Raw genomic sequence first — 20877 nt, forward strand, 5'->3', positions numbered from 1 at the left:
TGGGAGTCTTAATTCTCCAGTAACTTTCTCCAACTTATTACCCTGCCTTTAATAAACCAACTAGCTTTAGAAACTGCCTGACTTAACTAAGCAGTCAAGAGGCAGAAGCATTGTTGCACAATGGAATCCCTGTATATTTTATGAACATCAGTTGTTTCATTCAGTTAATTTCAAATGGGTGTTCATAGTGTAATTAACGCAGATATGTTACATGTGCCCCAAAAGGTAGGATTGATTCCATAACGATGGTATTCCTTTCCACAAATCTTTGGCCACAAACTCCATCTTCATCTTTGCATCAGGTAAGGTTGATTCCTCTCCCTTCCCCCCCAGTAACACCACCGTCAACAAAATATCTTCCATCTCTCATGAGAGTGAAGGAAACCTCTAAATGTGAACAGTGTAACCAGGACAGTGATGTAGTCTGTCCTCAAATGGAAGAGGTATGAGTTTGTTCACTTTGAGGGCAATAGTTTTAGGTATGAATCTTAACTGTTTCACTGCTGCTACTGACAGATTAGATTCAGTGATTAAAAAAATGAAGATTGGTGATTGTTCTCTTTACAAACGTTTCCCCTGCCCTTTTTTTTTCTGTGTCAAAGCTCCAGATCTGTCTTGCTGAGCAATATACTAGTCTTGATTGCAGCATTAGAGATGAATAAAGCTAGCTATACTTAACTATGCTAAGTCCCTGTTTAGAATTTGTGTGATTGCCAAAGCAAGTACACTGATTATAGATAGTTATTTCATTATCATGGCAATAAAGCTCAAGTGTTGGAGCTGTGTGCCCTGTCAGCTGTACTAATTAGAGCTATGTCAGCCTCTATCCTATGTTTTTGCATATAAATCCAAGTTTTGGGGATTGAAAAGTGGAGAGATTGAGGTTCTACTGATTTGGCTTTATCTGAGTAGTTGTTCCTTGAGAAAAATTTTGTGTTAGCAACCATACACGGGTGCCCTCTATGTGAGAAACAAGCTCAGGAGAGGAATGCTATGTATTAGCTTGTAATACGTCTCTGTAAATTTATCTGAATATAAGTGGGGCTAACAGTGGAAATGTGGTAGAAACCCCTCCTAAAATTCTTTTATCACTCCCAGAACGGCAGCCAGCACAGATGGAAGTAATTTCTGCAATCGGAAGCAAAAATAAATGTTAGTCTATTTAAATATGCTGAGTTTAACTCCTGCTTTAAAAGGACAGAGTAAAAGTGTGAAATGATCATTTCCTGTAACTGTTGCCCATAATGGGTACATTTTCAGTCTCTGTATCAGCCAGTACATTCTAGTTAAAGCTTGAGGTTTCAGTAGCTTTTGTATTTATAGATGCCTGCCCTAGGGAGAAGGAGCATTGAGATTTAGGCAGTTCCTTGTATATAATAATTGCAGTACATTCAGTGTGATCATGCTGCTTTTCTAAAATATTTTTGTTGCCATGTCCTCACTCCAAATAAACATTTTCATTAGAACTTCTTGTAGGAAGAGTTTCTGGGAACTTTCCTTCCACCTACCAACTAGCTATTTATAGACACTTCCCAGGACTAAGTCAGCTTAGACCTTTTGTTGGAATTGCATACAATCTCACTACAACAAACTTGTCAGATCTTAGAAAAATTGCCTCAATAGCTAAAATCGGACTTAGTTACCAAAGACTGATTTCTTTTGTAAATAGTTTAAAAGTTGGGTACTTCCTTAGCACTGTTGCTATTTCAATTGCATAGTTGATACAGAACTTCAAAGTTTGATTTGATTACATGGCACTAGATCAAAACCAGATTCTTTAACCATATAGTGCAGTGATCAAAAAGTCATGACCTCCCATTGATCGCTTTATTGGTTTCCTGTTCTGATTCACTGGAAACCTTCTGGTTTGAACACTGGTTGCTAGTTTTAATTTTTGTCACGTTTACAATACAGCAGACACATCTATGGTAAAACTGATATACAACATACATTTAACATCATATGTCCTTTTGCCTCCAGTGCTCTTGAACTGATAATGTTGAAAAAATACTTTTTATAGAAACTTAAATCAGGAAATATAAGAGTACATTCAGAGAATTATCAAATAAATAGCAGGACATCTAGAGATGACCTTTCTTTTAATGCATTAAAACTATTTCATAGATTTTATTTAAAGCTTATGATATCTATAGGGATTTTGCAAAGCATTTTGTATTACTGTGAGACTAAATATGACTACAGAAGCTGGCAATGTGAAACAGAGGCCAAATATTTAAGTGCTAGTAAAAAAACCCAGAAGCCTGAAATGACTCAGTCTTGGAAATTTCTTGCTGCTCTTTTGCTTTTCGCTTATGACACACTGCAATGGTTTGAACTCTGTCTAGTGATACGGTCAGCAAAGTTCATTTGAGATAAATATTTCAGGTTGTGTACCAGTGTGTTATTCTGGGTCGTCCTTTTAAAAGTACGAGTTTCAAAAACAAAGGTAGTTCTTTCCTTAAACAGGAGAATGAAAAAAAAAAAAAAAAAAAAAAAACAAAAAAAACCAAAAAACAACAACAACAACAAAAACCCCATAAAAATCTTAGTCCGGAGACTTTGGGGTTTAGCTTTTAAGAATAGCAGCCATATTGGTACAATCGAAAAAAAGCAGCCTAGGTCTGTTCAGCTATATCATATTGTCATTCACTGTTGTTCTGGTTTGGGCCCACAGTAGACTTATCAGGCCTGGAGTTTAATACTTTTTCTGGCTTTTGATCAACTTCTGTTGTTGCCACTTTCAAGGTGTTTTGCTGCAATTATTGTTAACAAGTGGACAGAACATACTGCTACTATATTATACTTAATTCGATTTATGAACTCCAGAAATAGTTGTACTGTTTTGAGATGGTGTGGATTAAGAAGTTCAGACACATGAGACCCTGGAGACAATTGGATATGGACAGATGCACGGCTCCTACCATTAAGTTATGCTGTGAATTAGCCTTCTTTGAACCCTTCTGCCATACTGAAAGTAGTATAAAATTGTTTTTCTCTATCTGCTTCTTTCTGCTTGTCCTAAAAATCCTAACAAATCAAATGAAGTTTTCTCCAAGATTCATTTTATTACACTTCAAAATAAGGAGCCAAATACTCCACCAAGTCTTCTAAGAATTTTTGTCAACTGATTTTTATCTTGGTATGACTGTTATAAAATTGAGGGGCAGATGAAGTAACCCTAGCAGGAAGCAAATACAGCTCTGAACTCATCCATACAAAGTACAGTTAATTTTCTTTAGGGAGCTATTTTATAGTTGATATTCTTTAGAAATACTATTTTATAGAAACCACTAAACTTGCACTATTCTAGAATCATTAACTCTTATCAGGGTTTGTTGTTGATGTGCAGGTTTCCCATTTCAGTCCCAAATAAATGGCCAAATATGCTAAGGTGGATCTCGGACAGTGTGCTGGAGTACAGCTTAGCTCTTCCTACAGGGACTGGCTAACAACTTCATTTCAAAGGTCATTGCTAGACTCCCTAAAAATCGGCATTTTGTTTATCTGACTGAAACTTCTGCTGGGTGAAAATTTTTGGATGAGGAAATGAATTTCCACATTTAAAGGATATCAAAGACAAAACTATGTCTTAAAAAAAAAAGCCTCCATGGATAAATAAAATACTTAATTTTGATTTATTAACTACTAAGCAAAGGAAGCAATTTTGCAAACATTTTGAAATGCTCTCACTGCATGGTTTTTGTAAGCATGATCAAGACACTTGCTGCTTTCTTAAGTCACAGTACCTAATGCACTGGATTTTCTAAATAGCAGTTTCAGTTTACTTGATTTTGCTTAACTAGGCTAATTTGTTAAATTACACTCTGATTAGAATCTTGAGTACTGCCTTAAAAACATCACAAATCTTAAAGCTATGTAATGGTGATTCCAATCTGCTAAACCCCAAATTTTTGTCAAACTCTTTTGCCAAAACTTCAAGCTAACATTAATACTTGTAGTTTAGGTGAACTACAAGGGGAAAAAGTATTTTTGTCCATGTTAATGTTGTCGTAAAACTTCTCTGAAATAGTTTTCCAGAATTTTTAATGCATTTTAAATGTATTCACTTTTCTCCTTACGTCCATGACTCTTCAACAACCCATTAGTATTTGCTGAATAACTTTATTTCAACAAAATCTAGCTAATTTGCTGAGATTTCTTTAGAAAATTTCTTTAAAAATTCTTTGTTCTAGAATAGTTTTAATCTTAATATTTGAAATTAAAAAAAAAAAAAAAAAAAAAAAAAAACAAAAAAAATCTGTGTGAAAGCATTAAATGAAGATGTAACCTATTTCCTGAATTTCTCCACTAAGGATATCTCTGTGACGGTTGCAGATCTCTTCCATGTCTGTTTCACAGCGAAAGGAAAAGACGGTTCATTGTGATTTTTCTTCCCCCACCTTTTTTTTTTTTCCGTATTTCTTGCATATATTTTGAGGTCTACAAAATGTATTTTAATTCAGTTTTTAAATCTCTAGAGGTAGATATGGCATTAGAGAATCCAAAATGGCTTCAGTAAGAGATGTAGGGGTGGCCATCTCTGCGGCTTCTCACATGGATTTCAGGGAAGAGAAGCCCATACGGTCCCTCTCAGCTGTTACCTTTCAAGCAGTGAGTCCATGGCATTAGGGCCTCTTCCTCAGGAGGGACAACAGTTATCGGGTAATGAGAGCAAGCAGAGTAAATGCGAGTCCCTGGATTCAGCATTTGTTTGGTCTGGTTGGTTTGGACTTCTTGAATTGTCAGTAATTTCCAAGAATGACCCTTGTCTGGCGTTGCTCATTGCTGTTATTTACAAGTTAATAATCCTAATTATGGCTGCATTTATAGATATGGCTTTAGAAAAAAAACTTTTAATGTTAACCAAAGTGAAACAGGAAATTCACTGACACTGAAATAAAAGCCACAACTTTGAGCTTTGTCTTAATACAGTTACAATGATAACACGTTTCCAATTTAACATATCTTTTTCAGATTTATTTTTGTTAGAGAATGTGTCACTGTTTCTAAGCAAAGAATGCAATATTTGTTGTTGACTTACATTACACATGATCGTATTTTTACATGCAATCTTGAGAGCTATACAAGTTGTCAGGAAGCTTTGAAAATACTATCCTCTGCCTTTTGCATATGATCCACATGTTTGGGTAAAAAAACTGTCTCATGCTTTTGGAAGATGAAGAATGTCTTTAAAGTTGGTTTGGTTTTGTATTAAACTTTTTCTTTATTGCAGGATATATTAAACCATATTTAAACTTCTTAAAATCTCAGACTTTTCAAAGATCAATAAGCAATGGCTTTCATTAAAATGCTCTGGTTCACTTCTGTCACAACGCATGCCTAGCAGTCCCTTTCATAAAAGGAAGCTGATTTTGTTGGGGAACTTCAGAAACCCCATTTGCATTGTAGCTGTACAGTCATTAAACTTGCGAAGAATTGTTTTAAATGATGGATTGCTAATATTAGTTTCTGCAACTATTCGTTTAGCTCATGATGTGCAGTGTTCATGTTGCAATGCTTTCAGTATGAATGTGGCTTGCTGTGGAACCACAACTGTGTATTTAAAAATGGGCCTCAGAGAGCTTAAGATATCTAAGGAGTTGCTTGTGTTCATGGAAATTAAAAAGTTGCATGAAAAGGCCTGCAACCTTAACGTTGTTCATTCTTTTTGCGTGCATGTGTGGAAATGCTTCTACATTGTAGTACCACTGGACATATTTGTCTGGACTGATATTTGCCTCCCAAATGACAACGTATTTTCCATTAATTCAGTCTGAGATGCTCCGACCGCTTCACTTTCTGAGATAAGCATTTTTTCAAAAGAAGTTACGGGGAGCTTTTTAAAGAAGTGATAGTGTACTAGTGTATGCCTTAAACTGGAGTGATCTCATCACAATGGGAGAGTAAGTAGCAGTCAAGTTAAGTATGGTAAGGGTTACCATTAGATGCTGTGGACCAGTAGTCTCAGGAATTTTTAAGAACTACAATTAAATTGCCTTTTTTTATGTTAAATGTTATAATTTAATAGATCATAACTGATCTTTTTAATTGGCTTGTAATTATATTTTTGACTTCTAAATCTCTTCATCTTGCCAAGTTGACAATGTTTTTCTGAATTATAGGACTGGTATTTGAAAATGCTTATGACTTGTTTCTCTTCAGCTAAGTGTGGTTAGATCATACTTTCAGCAACATTCTAGTTTTCTTTTGAATCATATTTGGTTTTTAAGCAGGAAATCTTACTAAGACTTCCTACTGTCACTAAGGTGGAGACAAAGAGGGAACTCTGATTTTTAGATTCCTTTTGCTATAAGTACAAGCACTGAGAATTCAGTATTTTTATTCTTTAAGTAAAAATTTAACTTACTGCCTTCTGCCAAAATCAATTTCATTCATCCAAAGCAGTGGTCATGTTTTTATCATATTTTGACCTCACTTGTATATTGCTTGCTTATTCTACTGTGAGTAGATTGAATATTTATTGGCAAGTTTTGTTAAAACTCTTCTTTACTACTTCAGAATTCAGTAAATTTCAATTATTAGTTACTGAAGCCTTTTAAAGGGAGCAGAAAGTAACATTGTAGTTTGACTTCTTTTCACCACTGAATTCCTAGCTCTAAAAAACCTCACACGTTACAACATAAAAATGTCTCCTAGAGCTTAAATAGATCTCTTTCACAAAGTCCCACTTGAAAATTTGACCTTTGTTCTCTATTTAAAAAACAAAGGGGCTAAGAAATATAACTTCCTTGCAACTGACTAGCGCCCTTCAAACTGTTCTATGATTCTATGATTTTACATGGAAGAACTTTTGAATTGTAGTAAAACTAAATTTCTCTTTACTGTCTCTCCTTCATGCCTGGCTTGATGAGGCAGTCAGCATCAGGTAAGAAAGTTTATTCTGAGGTTCAAGGATCTGATTGTTAGCCTTTTTCAGCTCTTCTGAATTTGTGAAAGTACACTGTTACCTGTTAAGAGTATGTACAATTAAAGTCTTTTCATATGTTAACCATAGGACATACAGTTTGTCTTCAAAATGCTGAATTCTTCAAACACAAGAAGGTATATAAATGCAATCATAATTATTAAGATTCTGTTCTTGATTCAGCTGGCTTTCAAAAGGATAATGACATACATTTTGGTCACATAATGTTATTAACCCTTTGAAACATCCTAAAGACCGTGTGAATGTGCCGTAGTGAAAACCAGGTTGAAGCTGCAGTCATCTAGACAACATGACCTGGATTAGAGAATTAAAAGCAAAACATGTGGGTTTACCAGATCTGGTTTTTTTTACAGATGTGATCAGATTTGAAATTCTTGCAAAACTGAAGCAGTAAGAAACAGCCAAGATTCATTTGAATGTTGCTTGTCAGGGTGACAGAGATCTAGTTCCCTTCACATGAAGGACTGCCAGACACAAAACTGAAAGGCTTTAACCAAGATTGGCTCTTTGTATAAAAGAGAACAGAAGTGACAGACCCTGGGGTGTAAGTCCATATTCTGCTCAATGTGGCTGCAAGAAAAAGGGCTGTTCTTTTTCCTTTGGGTGGAATAATAAGGATAGAGTAGAATTAGGGTTTGAGGGGAGGTGGGGCGATGTTTGTGTTGGGTCCACACGCCTCCGCTTCTGAGTCCATAGTCAGGTTTCCCGTTATCTTGATATACTTGGCTACACGAATGGTAGGATCTTGGCATAATGCTTTACTTCATGCTTTAAGCTCTTTTTCCGTGTTCAAATAAAACTCTGACAGCAAGAATCTCAGTAAGTCAACTCGATCTCAGTAAGAACAACCTGTTACAATTCTGAACTAGCCTTGTAGCGATCGTTTTCCCTTCATATTCAAACACAACCTTGTGCTTTGTGTTATGATCAATGACTCCTCCCACCATGCATTTCAGTAAAGAGACAGTGCTCTGTTATCTTAAGGCAAAAGCTCCTGTCCCTTAACTGTCTTGGTGCCTCTCCACTGAATCTACTCCTGCGTATCTTACACTGAGGAAGGAGTGAGGTAGCAAGTGCAGAATAGGACAGATGCAGTCAAACAAGCGCCAGGTAAGAATCGGTTCCCATGGTGCGCTATCCATGCCCCTGTCAATACAGCCTACTCTGCCGTTAGCCTTTGTCATTGCCCAGGGACACTGCTGATTCATGTTGAGCCTCCTGTGTGTCAGGACTGCCAGCAGTGTTGCTATCCACCCTGTCGATCCCCATAATACAAACAAATTCTATGCTACACTGTTTGTCTGTGTTTCTGGCTGAGACTGCCATTTTTCAAGCAAACAGAGAAGTTATGGAACTATATGACCATCGATAGACTTGTCGCATATGTTCGGTACAGTACGTTCATGTTTTTTCCTAGCAGTCTGGTTCCCCTTGGATGTGAGGAGTACTTGAGAAAAAGGGCAAGCAAGTTTAAAGCTGCAGGTCAAAAGAAGTGTTTCTGGAAGGTGATAGACTGTGCATCCTTTTGTTAGAATAACAAAAGATAACACGCTGTTTTCCCAGCCTCATTTTAGGAATCGGCAAAGGCTGTGTCTATTCATGTTTTTTTTTCACCAACAGCATTTTCCACAGACTCTCATTTGGTGTTTGGAAAAGTTGCTGCCTAAAACCATGAAGCCATGATTTTGTCATGTTACCTAAATACATTCATCTAAAGGTATCATGTGTTGAAGTCTTCAGGAAAACAGTTGAGGTCATTGGCTTGGTTTTCTGAATGTTCAAAACAACTAACATTGAGTATCAGCTTTATAATTTCAGGTGAACCAATGGCTTAAGTGTGCAGACGTAAAAGCATATAATTTCTTACTCTAATGTGAAATTTGTAGTCACTAGTACAGCAGAACTTTTTTTCTGTGGTGAGGGTGGAGAAAAATTGTTGGGTTTCATTTTGTTTTTCTGTGTTTTATTTTCTTAGTGACTAAAATCGATAGCTGTTTTGGAAACTTCATGTGGCGGCTAATCTGATCATACTGCAGGATATTTTTAGGGATAATATTTCTAAGTAGCACAAGAATCTCTGTATCAGACTTTCTGTATCTAGGTATATAAGCTAGTAAAAATTATTTATTCCAGATACATATTACTGTCTAGTATCTAATATTTGGCATAAGTTGATTTTGCTTATGTCATGAATTATGCTGTGCAAGTTTTGCTTGCCTTTATCCAAGCAAGGTCCTCATGAAACAACTGCAGCCTATGTGTATGTGAAGAAAATGTAAAAAAACTAATACTACTACATGTAATTACAACAAAGGTTTAGTTCTACAGCATATACCCATATTTCTAACAAGGACATTTTGATATACAGTAAAACCTGGAGCTTTTACATGCTGTTAACGTCCAATTTGATGGCTTCTATCATGATTATGACTCTTGAGATTTTTTTTTTAACTCCTTTTTATTCTCATCTTTTGTACAAGCCCATGCTAAGTACCGAGGTTCCTTCTTCCCCAAATGGACAGGTAAAATCTTCTATTGGTGTCAAAAGCGAGGACCTACAAGCACTTTTTGTTTATCAAAGTGAATATTGCTTCAGATTTCTGAAACATCAAATAGATTTGTGTAAAAAGGCTCTTTAAGCTTTTTCCTCTGTTTTCGAGGTCTCTCTTACTGTGAAATGTCGCTTACAAAATAGCACTTTGTGAATCTTCCTTTTTAAGTTTCCAGAGTGACATTATGAAGTTTCTGTAATGCATTTTTAATGTTTTTCTGCATCCTTAGGATTTTTTTATCTTAATACTCCTAGACTGTCAAACTGACCCTGAGGTAGTTGCTACTAAAAGCTAACAAAAGTGAAATTCTTAAAAAAAAAAACAAAACAAAACAACCAAACACCACAACAACAAAAACTCAGGAATGTCTTCCATGAGTTGCAGTTATTTTCACTAAATTAACAGGGCACTTCAGAGCTTTAGGTTTTACTTTTGAATAGCTTGAGCTCATGGTTGTAATAGTTTATCACTCCACAGTGCATTTTGAATTAAAATCTATCTGTCCATGACCTGACAATCCTTTTTGTCTTGTTTGATGTTCTCTTAAATTGAAACTACAATCTATTTATGCAGTACAAGGAGAAGTTTCTCTTACGCTTCTTGATCTGAAATCTCATTGGGTCTGAACCTAGATAATGAAAAGACACTTGATCTTGCAGCGTAGACAGAGCTAAGCGTATTCTGTGGCTGTGTGAAACTGGCAATACTCACTTGAGACCCTGCTCTTTGGGACTGCGAGAGGGCTTTTCTCCAGAGAGGGTAGGTGATTAAGAATGGAGCTGTAGAAGTAAGATGTGAAGGCAAAAAGTGCTGTCAAAACAAACAGGCCACTCTAGAAAACTAACTATAACCAATCCTCGTGGGGGTATTAGAGATGCAGTAAACAGCCTGGAGGAAACTTTCATTAGTGATTCTCTAGATACCTTAATTATTAAGCCTTAAAACTGAAATACTTTGAGAAGGGAAGGAGACTTTTTGAAAATTCGAGAGATTCTTTCAAAGTCTGTACTGGAACAGCCAGAAGTGAGAAGACATTTTGTTCTGATTCCAGCTGAGTTTCGAAGTGATCATCAAATATGCTACTTATAGATCTAGCGTTTAATACAATATGAGTTCAATGAGACATTTCTTGCTTTTTTTTTTTTTTTTTTTACTGCTGGATTCTTCAGCTCTGATTAACTGTTAACTTCTGCTTTTTCTAATAGATCAAATGTCTAAAAGGCCAGAGAGACTTCTCAGACCAACCCACTTTTGATGGGATTCACATTGTCAGCCATTTCACAGGAGATGATGAATCATTTCATTCTTCTGATGAAGATTTTATAACTAACTCCATACAGGACAGTGGGGTGAACTTTCATCTACACAGGAGGACTGGTCAGATGGCTTTGGATCACACAGTTGTAGACAGCAGTGACAGTGATACTGAGGAAGGTGTTCTTCAGACTGAGAATTCAGACAAGATGGTTTCCAAGCAAAGAAGAATGGAATCTTACTCTACTACTGTGTGATTATCCCTGTGACTAGCATTGAAGGCTTTCCTATGTCTTTAAGGGTGAAATTGTCAGATAACTGAAGCAGTTGTCAGAAAACTGTCTAGCAGTTGGTTTAGGTAACTATTGAATCTGGTCTGGCCTGTGAAAAAATATATATATATATATGTACTGTCTGTCTGCCTTCTCTCTTTGCCAAATCTTGCTAACGACATACCATTGCCATAAAACAGGCTGGGAGGAAGTTGACGGATAACAGTTCTGCCAGTATTACTGAATGTTCCTTGGTTTAGAAACTGCAAATGTATCATTTCTTTAATGCACAAGAACCATTTTTGCTGTTCACAAACAAAGGAATTATTTTCCTCAAAAGAAATTGCTCTTGTGCAATATTTTATGCTCTGAACAAATGTGTATGTTTTACATTGTTATCCATTTGTGATCAAGATGGACCCTAGAAACCATCTGATCATAACACACACACATATATATATATATAAAATTATCTTTATGCTTCTCGATTACTTTTGGTTTTACTAAAGTTATTGGATGCCCACAGAAGGCTTGAAAGAGGAGCCTTTATCTGTACTACACATATGCAAATAATGGTCACTAATGTCATAAAGGTGTTTTTCACCATTTTCACTTAAATCTATGTGCATCTGCTTTTGATGTTGCTAAATAATACCTGGTCTGAATATATTAATTACAATTATGTTTATTTTGTACATATTTATATATCTACACCAAGCTGAAAATGTACATTACACCATTTTATATGAGGAATGTAAATGTTGCAATATTACTGTCTCTGGTATTCTAACAGGAAAATGAATTCTGTATATACACACTAGAAAAGAATTGCTAAATAAAGGCAAAACACTAACTTTACATTAAGTTTCAGCCTAGCTACACTAATAGGTTCATGTCGGAAATGCTTGTTCAAAACACTATTGACTGAAATCTTTTACCTTCATATATATGTAATGAAAATAAATTTTTCATGATTTAACAAGGTTGCAGCATTTACTGTTTAGTCACTTCTAAGCTACAGCCCTTGGTTACCACATAGTTACTTGCTGTCTTTAGATTAGAGTGGTAGTTCAAATAAGGTGAAAAATTATTCATGTCTTACAGTTAGTTCTAATGAAGGCATGGTCAGTGCAATAGAAACATATAAATTCAGTCTTCTTACAGTTTTATATTGCAGATCTATCTAGGAAATAAGCTATTGGTCCTGTCACCAAATAGCTGTGATTCACCAAAGCAGTAAGAGCTGAGCATTCTGCTTTCACACTCTCCTGAAAAATGACATCCAGTAAAATGGCCCTAGCTTCTTGGACAGAACAAGATCCTCTACTACTGTCATATGAACATTCACTTACCCTCTCGGCCACATTCTAGTAAAGAATATTCTTAACGACAGGTATTATAATTAAACAATCCTTAAGACTTGTTTTCTAGCAATGTTTGCAACTGTCCTATTAATAAAAAAAGCCATGCAAAAGTTGGTACTGGCAGGCAGCACATACGTTAACCATCTTGCTACCCATGAGAAGCAGTGTAGCTGTTTAAAATTGCATAACAGTGGAAGCATACTGCTGAACGTGTCTGCTACTCCTGTTAGGCATTTCCTTTACTTTTGAATATGTCCTCAGAAAGAAACAGCGTAACTGAGGAGATAAATATTCAAAGAATAATAGGGAAGGCTGCATGGAAGCAGCATGTTCTGGGCCTCTTCAACAGTATTATCTGCCCAGGTGCAATCTAATTTAAATTTTAAGCAGGTGGGTGACAAATTCCAACTTACTGATTGCTGCAGCTCGTAACTTGCTGCAGTATTGCTGCAAAGTTTCCCCACATGCTACCAGTGAATATGCAGTTCCCAGCATAGCCTGTAGAAACTGCCATCTCTGAGGTGGATTAGTTGACTGATTGTAATCCCTGTTGGAAATCTCATGTATGCAAAACCAAACCAGGGGCACTTTTCTCCCCTAACAAGTAACATTTGCCTTTTTTACCTTCAAATGAGCATCTGGCAACTTATGCTTGCACCTGGATAATTGTTGCCCAAGGGGATAAGTGGCAAATGTCTCGTTGCCTGTCATCAATACCAGCTGCAAGTTTCTCTTAAAGGTAATGTTCTGTAATAAGTGGCAGGAGCAAAATTCAGTTGGAGAGCCATAAAAATCCTGTCTGTTTGAACAGTGAAGTGTTATGATTTTGCAATAACTGCCTTACTGTTCAAGTGATAGCAAGTGAGATTAGTTGGCATGGGTTATTTCCTGAACTTTTGTGGTTTTAAAGTATACTAATAGAATAAATACTGATACTGAATAACAGCATAAATAAAAATATCAAAGGAAAAGCAAAAGTTCTTATGCAACTAACTGCATCTCTTCTAGTGATGAAGGTGAATCACTGGACATGCTGCATTTTCAGAAGACTTGGTTACGCACAGAATATCCTAGGAAGACAACCCAAGGGAGGCTGTTCAGAATCATCCTGCTTTTTCTGCAACTATTCTGCCAAAAAATGACACTAATCTCTTTGCCTATGTATATTACAATTTGAATATGCACCAGAACAATGTCAAATCATCAACAGCACAGATAATATATTTAGTAACGCGTCAATAAATAAAGCATACTGATTGTGCTATACACCATGACCTTGCTTGCATGACCTTCTAACAAACTTTGCCGTTCTCTTAGATTTGCTCTTACATGCAGGCTGTAAGAGCTCAATGTGAATGCTAAAAGCATAAGGTAAATAAAAGCATGTAAACATGAAACCTTAAGATTCTTGAATATGCAAGTGCTGCAGCTGAGAAGACAGTTAGGTGAAACAGGGAAGGAGGATACCCTGTTACATCCAGTTTCCATGTAAATTACGTTTTATGTTTGGTAGTGAAAATACTTACGCTTTCCCAATCTGATAATCAGATATCTTCACTAGCTAGAGAAGCCTCAATATTTACATTTTCTTATTTCTCCATGCTAAGGGAGTGAATATTTTAGGTCCTAATAGCATTTATGATTAGACATCTTCTTACTTAAGCAATTTAATTTCATTTTCAATGTATTAGAAGTTTGTAACATTTGTGAAAAATTGGGAGCATGACTAGTTGAGAGAAAGTACATCTGTGAAGTTAAGAAGCACAGATTACATTCACAGCTCAACAACTACTTGTTCATGTTGGTCATGTTTTTTGACAAAATGCAGGTCTCGACTACATACATGTTCACAACATACTACATTCCACTAAATTCAATTTTCAACTATATGCGCCATTTCCTATATTAACTAAACTAAATTGCTACGAAGGTGATTACAAGAAGTATCCACATGGGAGTTTGCATAAATTTAATGAAACCACTTTGTGAATTTTGTACCATTGAACTCACTCAGCCCTTTCGTGTAACTGCAACACAGAAGGAACTGTGCGTTTCTCTGGTGTTTTTAATGTAATCACTGTTCCATGTCAGAGGCTATGCTAGTGACTCAGTGAAATTTGGTGTTCATACAACATTTATGTTTCAAGCTAAAATGACCTAAAGATATGTTAGCATAAAAATATCTACATTTTAGACTAGATGTGCTGCTAATTCCCTTACCTGTAGTAGCTCCAAAAATGTAACTAATTTTGGGGAAAAGTAGAGGATAATGCAAATCGCCTAGGAAAGCCATTAGGCTGGTCCTGGAGACTAAAATAAAAAATCAACCTATAAAATAGAAGTTAGTACAATCTAGGTGGAAATTACAGTGTTATGTTTAATTATGCACCAGCTACTGACTCAGTGTATTGAGAGGGAAGAGGAAAGCTATATATCACCTAACAGATGTCTGGATTTAATGAAGCTCACTTTTGTTCTGTGAAATATTTTTATCAGTATAATTGCACCAATGTATTTTTTTTAATTCTCTGAGGGTTTTGGTTGGTTGTGGTGGTTGTTTTTTTTTAACAAAAAGAAAGTGAATGAAATTTTAACATCCTACTATGAGAACCAAAATTTCTGAGACCATTATACATAGTCTGCATTCTGTAACCCATTGATTCAGCTTTTCTTCTATTCATAATGGAGGTAAATTCTTGGCCCACTCCTTCGCAAAGCTGGAATCCCTCTTTTCCTTCCCAGCCTTCAACACCACAGCCAACTGTTACTTTCCCTCTCCAGTTCATCCTCACAGTTATCACTACTTTTCTAATCTGCTCTAAAAGTGGCAGAAGTTACTTTGGTTTCCCTAGTGATTAAAAAAATTGCTATCAAAATCATGGATTCATGTAACATATTTACAGCACACCTATGCCACAAGAATTAATATAAAGAAGGTAATGACAAGATGCTGGGGGGGGAAATAAACAATAAGCAGGATATTTTAAAAATAATTAAATATTTACAAAAAAGTTATTAAAAAGTAAAGACACACTTCCCAACAGAATGCACAGTGCTACAATATCGAGCAGCTTCTCATAGTGAAAGTGTTCTGGATAAATGTGATCTCGGGTTTTATCTCTTCAAAGTGTGTATGTTACTCACAAGTTCCCCACAGAATTGCCCTCTTTGCTGCCTTCGACCAATCCTGATTTCCACAGATGAGAAATTGCTTCTCCTCCCCTACACACCAAGCAGCTTACCTGTCAAATCCTGTTCTTTAAATTCTTCTTCCTGTTACACAGGGTGTCATCACTTCTAAACGTGAAGATCTCATCTGCATCCCATCACCTTTGGTGCCTTATCTGATGTCTTCTTAGCATTAATGGTGAAATCAGGCAGCTGCTGTAAATGGTGCAGTAAATTACATTGAGGCTCTTCGGTCTTAAACATGACTATAATGTAATCCCACCCTAGTTTAAAATACTCCTTTTATTTATTTCTTCCCCTCTTTTGTCACTACGGGGTAATGACCATGTACTTACCATTGCATTCAACTGTATCTTACCAAGTTTTTATGCTTAACTTCGAATATTACGCTCCCTTTTGGGGGAAGCATTAGAGCAGCCCTGTTAAAACCCAGCCCCAGCTCCCATCAGCTATACTTCACACGAGTTACATGCCCCTACCAACTCAGGACCGTTGGCTTTTGGCTTTTCCACCGTGGCATACAAAATACTTGGTACTGTTATGCAGCTCTTGCAGTGTCACATGATAACCACTGCACACACAGGACGTATCTTAAAGATTACTGAACTGAGGCACGTCAGTCACACCATAAACCAAGCATAAGAGCTTAGTCCCTTCACCTCTGTTTAGCGTGCTGTTACGACAGACAGCAAGCTCTTCTCGGGGATGGAACAAGAGCCCTGGGACAGCGGCTGTCGCAGGGGAAGGAGTGGAAATGGCCTTCAGGCCCTACCTATGGATTCCAGCAGCTGCAGCACTTTCAGTCCCTTGTTCGGCAGAGATAGCAACCCAGCGGTATTTCTGGGTTGCAAGATAAAACGCGTGAGCGGGAAGTTCCAGATAAAAAGCGCTGGAAGTCCGCGAGATGAAAAAAAAGCTCCAACGTTTCAGCCCGCCCTGACGGCTCCCCTCAGGGAGGGTGAGGGAGGACGCGCCGCTTCCCGCCTCGCCTGGCCTCGCGCCGCCGCCCGCGGGCACGCGGGGCAGCAGGGCCCCGCGCCCGGCGCTGGCGCAGCCGCGTGGCAGGGAGCTGCCGGCCCCGGTACTGCCAGCCCGTGCCCGTGCCCGTGCCCGTGCCCGTGCCCGTGCCCGTGCCCGTGCCCGTGCCCGTGCCCGTGCCCGTGCCCGTGCCCGTGCCCGTGCCCGCAGCGCGCCGCGTCCCGGAGGGAGCCTGCTGGCCGCGCACCTTCCGCGGACAGAGCTACGCCGGCACAAGGCGCCTGCGGCAGCCTCGGGTCGTCCTCGGCACGGCTCGGCGGGCAGCGCCGGCGTTCCGCTTGCCCCATCCTCACCGACGGCGTAAAGCAAATCGTCCGTCCCGACGGAAACCTGGGAAGGTGGGGCACATTTCAGGCACGAATTGGTTTTGCAAATCACGCAGCAAAGCCGTTTTCGCACACTTTCTCCTCTATGCCTTTGAGAAAGCTGACGCCCCGGGAGCCGGATGCCTGTTCCTGGTGGCCATGCAGCAGCCACCCTTACGTGAGAGATTATATGCTGAATTAAGCACTCGATTCACTCGTTTGATTTCCCTGTTTTTGCTGAAGGATTTAAAACAGTTTAGGAAGCAGTAGGTGAGAAAGTGCCGTCTGCAGGTGGGCTAAGCACAAGGGAGCTTGGCGCGGTGCCTCCCGCAGCAGAGCCCCGAGCGGAGCCGCTTGGAGCGGGCTCTCCGGCTCCCGGCAGCGCATCCAGCTCCTCGGCAAGTAGCGAGCACCTCCCGCACGGAAATCGCCGTGCTTCGAAACGTGCAAAGGAAAAAAACAAAACCAAAACAAAACACAAACCAAAACAAACAAACAAAACCCACAACTGTATAAATTTTGAACTTAGATGTATAAAGACGAATATGTATTTTATTGTAACCAGGTCAGAATTGTTTATAAGCCCTGATAGTAAGTCATCGTAATGTTTTCTGTTGCTTTCATTATCCACAGTCGAAGCGCTGTTTGGCAAATAATCGAAAGGCTATTAGTTTATTATGCCGTTACAGAGGCAAACGAGAACGATTGTTTTGCAAAAGGTCGCAAACAGTGAGTCAACGAAGACGCATACATGAAATTACACCGAGTTGTTCTAATCTGGTTATTTCTACTGATTCCAGCATTTATTTTTAAAGCTGATGGCGTGAATGATTTTCAGAGTAATCAACCAAAAGCGCAACAAGGGGACTGCGGTATACAGATGCCGTAAGTAAAACTGCTGTGCCCAGCACCAGGAACTTTCCGGCAATAACCAAGGTGTTAAGGACGATGTGTCAGTCGTGTTCTTCAACTTCCTTTTGTGTCACTACTAAAGCATCACGCAAAAGGTTGGACAGTTTTTCTCGTGGTGGTGTTTGCTTAGTTAGATTTTCGGAAGTCAGGTTAATCCCATGTTCCACACGGGCTCACAGGCACAAAGTGACTAATTTTTCTGTGAATACTTCGGGGATGGGGTGGTGGTAAAGAAGAGCACCTGTTCGCAAAGCCAGCATGGTCCTCGGCGTGACGGAAGCTGAAGTTTGCTCCTGCCTCGTCCGACTTCAGTCTCGATCGTTTCTGAACGGGAAACGGTGTTAAATCTCGATTCGCTCACTGCAGAGCCGTACTTCGGGCGGCCCTACGGTCACCGAAACGAGGTTGCTGGTGGCCTGAGATGTCCAAGAGCCAAGTCTGGAATCACCTCAGTAAAATACTGAAGTACCGAGCCGGATTTCCTGGCTGCATCAGGAATCCGAGGCTAGACCTGGAACACTGTGTTTTGGGGTCGGGGCGTGTATGTGAAGGAAGACGAGCCTTTTTCTCTTTGCAGAAGGACACAGGCTCCCTGGCTGCGCAGCGCGGGGGTCTCCGCAGCTGCGGGCGTCTCCGCAGCTGCGGGCGGTGCGGGGCGCTGCCTGCCGCGGACTCCCGCTACCGTGCTCGTCGCCGGTGCCTGCCGCCCGGGTCCTGCCCGAGTTAGCAACCTGAGCATCGGCACGCAAGCGAGGAAGGCAATCACTTCATTCTCGCCTGGCTCCACTCCTCTTTCTCCTTCGTGTGTGAATCGCTCTCAAACTACAGTAGCCACCGTGCTCCGGGGAGGGGGGTGGTGGGGGATCTCGCCTACCCTTTCCATATTTAACCATTACCTAAATCCGAAGGGAAATGAGCAAACCTCTAGGCTTGGGTCTTAAGGTATTTTCAGCGCCGTTGGGCGTATTTATCCCAAAAGAGTTTTCCACAACAAGTTATTTCTAGTCTAGGGGAGGTCTCCGTCGCCCGGGGCCCTGCCTTAGCCCCGATTATAACGCCATGCACGGCTCGACGGAGGCGGGAAGCCCGTCCCCGGTTCCCGGGGCCAGGGGCAGGGATGCTGCGCGAAGCCGGCTCGGCGGGGCGGGCGCCGGCTTCTCCGTCCCCTGCCCTCTGCCTCTGCCCGCCTTGAGTCAATCTGTGTTTTGAATCTGTGACTTGTTTTCGTTGCGGAAGTTGCAGGGGATCCAAGAATAGTTCAGATAGATGTGTGTAATTTCTAGAGCAGAACCCCGAGAGAAATGAAACGCCCGATTCCAGAATGACACTTTGATGTCACTTCAGCGGGCCCTGTGAGGTGGAATACGGTAAGACATTTTCATTTAAGGAAAAATGAGAGAGAGAGAGGAGGGGGAACAGTGCTGATTTGTGAGGCTTTGGCCTTTTTTTTTTTAAAAGCTTTTTTTTTTGTTGCAGAAGCTCCTAACGCTCAGGAAGTGGAATTTGTGGTTTAGGGGGCCGAGCTCTGAAGGAGTTGAGAGAGACAGAAAAGAAAAAAAAAAAGCACCATTGCTCCTTAAAGGGAGACTAAATTTAAAGTCACCCAAACTAACAGGCTGTTTTGCGGCGCAAACCCCGTCTCCAGCCCAGCTTCCTTCACCCCTGCAAATGGGTAAGCCCTCTTGCTTTTCTCGCCTGGCGTGGGCAGCTGCCGGCGGGCGGGCCGGGCTGTCAGCGCCCCCCCCCCCCCCCCCCCCCCCGCCGGCCCCCCGCGCCGCTCCGGCCCGGCCTCAACCGCGGCGGCGCGAGAAGGCGCCGGCCCCGCGCCCCCGCAGCAGCCAGCGGGGGGGGGGGGGCGGGGGGGGAGCGGGGGCAGGTGCCCGCGCAGGAGCGGCGTGCCGCGGCCAGGTGGGGTGCGGGACTCGCCTTCCCACGGGCCCGGCCCCAGCCTGGCAGGCTCCGGCCTTGGGCGGCGGGGCGGGGGAGGCCGGCGGCGCCTCCGCGGCGTGGCTTTTGGAGGGAAAAGCGCCGCGCCGGGACGAAAACACGCGGCAGAAGCGGCGCGCGGAGCCCCTCAACGGCTGCGGCTGCCGTTGCTGTCGAGGAGGGCGACGCGCTATCGGGCCGCTTTGATTTCTCTCCCCCCGTTCGCTGCCAGCCCCCGCTCAAGGATGAATAGAGGCGCAGGTGGGCTTGGGCAGCAACGCTCCCACCCGCCGGCCCGGCGCCGTGCCCGGGGCGGCGCCTCCCCGGCAGCGCGGAGCCCTGCCCCCGGCGGGCACGGACGGGCTTGTGCTTCGCGGCGCAGCCAGGGTCGCCACCTCAGGAGCAGCTGCCGTGCCCCCGGCGACGGGCTCCGCTCCGGCCGGGGCGGGCGGGGTCCCCGTTAGCAAACCTGAGGCCACTGACGGGAGGGGAAAAAAGAAAAGCAAGCCCCCGAAGTCCCCCAGAAGAACCAAACAAACGTGGTGTAAACGCGCTTTTTGCAAAGTGTCAAGTGCAACGCCAGGGGCGGCCCGGCGCTGGACGCGTTCGATGAACCTCTCCCGCCTTCGCCCGAGGGGCAGGCTCGGGTCAGCTCTGCTTAACCCGGCCCCTGTCCCCCTCGGCCCCCCGCAGCGCCCCCCCCGGAGGTTTCCCACCTCGTCTCTCTTCCCCGCCCCGGCTTTCGGTGCCCGCAGCTGCAAGGTGCCGCGGCGCCAACAGCTGCGGGCTGCAGGAGAGATTCCGTTTTGTTCGTTTTCGCGTTATCGTGGTTCGCGCTGGGTGGGTGAATCAGTCCCTCCGACAGCAACAGCCTCTCAGGCGTCGGGTTTAGGCTGTCGGGTTTGTAACGACTCTCCCGCCCGTCCCGGCAGCAGTCCTGCGCCTTCCAGCCCGTCCTGGGTGGCGGGGACTGATAAGCCGTTTCGGGGGTGAGTTTTCTTGGCGCCGCTTCTGTCGCGGCCGCCGGTGCGGGCGCAAACATGGGGGCGCGGTGGCGGAGTGCGGCCGCGCTCCCGCGGAGAGACGGGGGTGCACATGACCGCCCCCAGCTCCCTCAGC

The 20877-nt window shown here is 41.7% G+C and overlaps 1 protein-coding gene and 1 long non-coding RNA gene across 6 annotated transcripts in view; one reads left to right on the forward strand and one right to left on the reverse strand.

The window, feature by feature from the left end:
* The window catches only part of LOC104379256 (divergent protein kinase domain 1A), a 112033-nt gene extending 101005 nt beyond the window's left edge, over positions 1-11028 (forward strand). For all 3 annotated transcript variants that reach the window (XM_086617408.1, XM_086617410.1, XM_086617409.1), the window contains one exon: positions 10704-11028. In XM_086617408.1, coding sequence (XP_086473534.1) covers positions 10704-11009 — 306 coding nt within the window. In that variant the 3' untranslated portion in view covers positions 11010-11028. The remainder of the gene's footprint in view (positions 1-10703) is intronic.
* Positions 1-16115, reverse strand: part of LOC147528176 (uncharacterized) — a 36804-nt gene extending 20689 nt beyond the window's left edge. Inside the window, exons 1-3 of one of the 3 annotated variants that reach the window (XR_015222365.1) lie at positions 16057-16115; positions 15631-15772; positions 13421-13458 (exon numbers count right to left, since the gene is read on the reverse strand). This is a non-coding gene — a long non-coding RNA (uncharacterized LOC147528176). Of the gene's footprint in view, positions 1-13420; positions 13459-15630; positions 15773-15912 lie in introns of those variants that run through there. The other 2 variants (XR_015222363.1, XR_015222364.1) reach the window with 2 other exon arrangements.
* Between the last annotated feature and the right edge of the window lie 4762 nt (positions 16116-20877).

The sequence above is a fragment of the Tauraco erythrolophus genome, chromosome 10 (assembly GCF_009769465.1).
Source record: "Tauraco erythrolophus isolate bTauEry1 chromosome 10, bTauEry1.pri, whole genome shotgun sequence".
NCBI classification, from domain to species: domain Eukaryota; kingdom Metazoa; phylum Chordata; class Aves; order Musophagiformes; family Musophagidae; genus Tauraco; species Tauraco erythrolophus.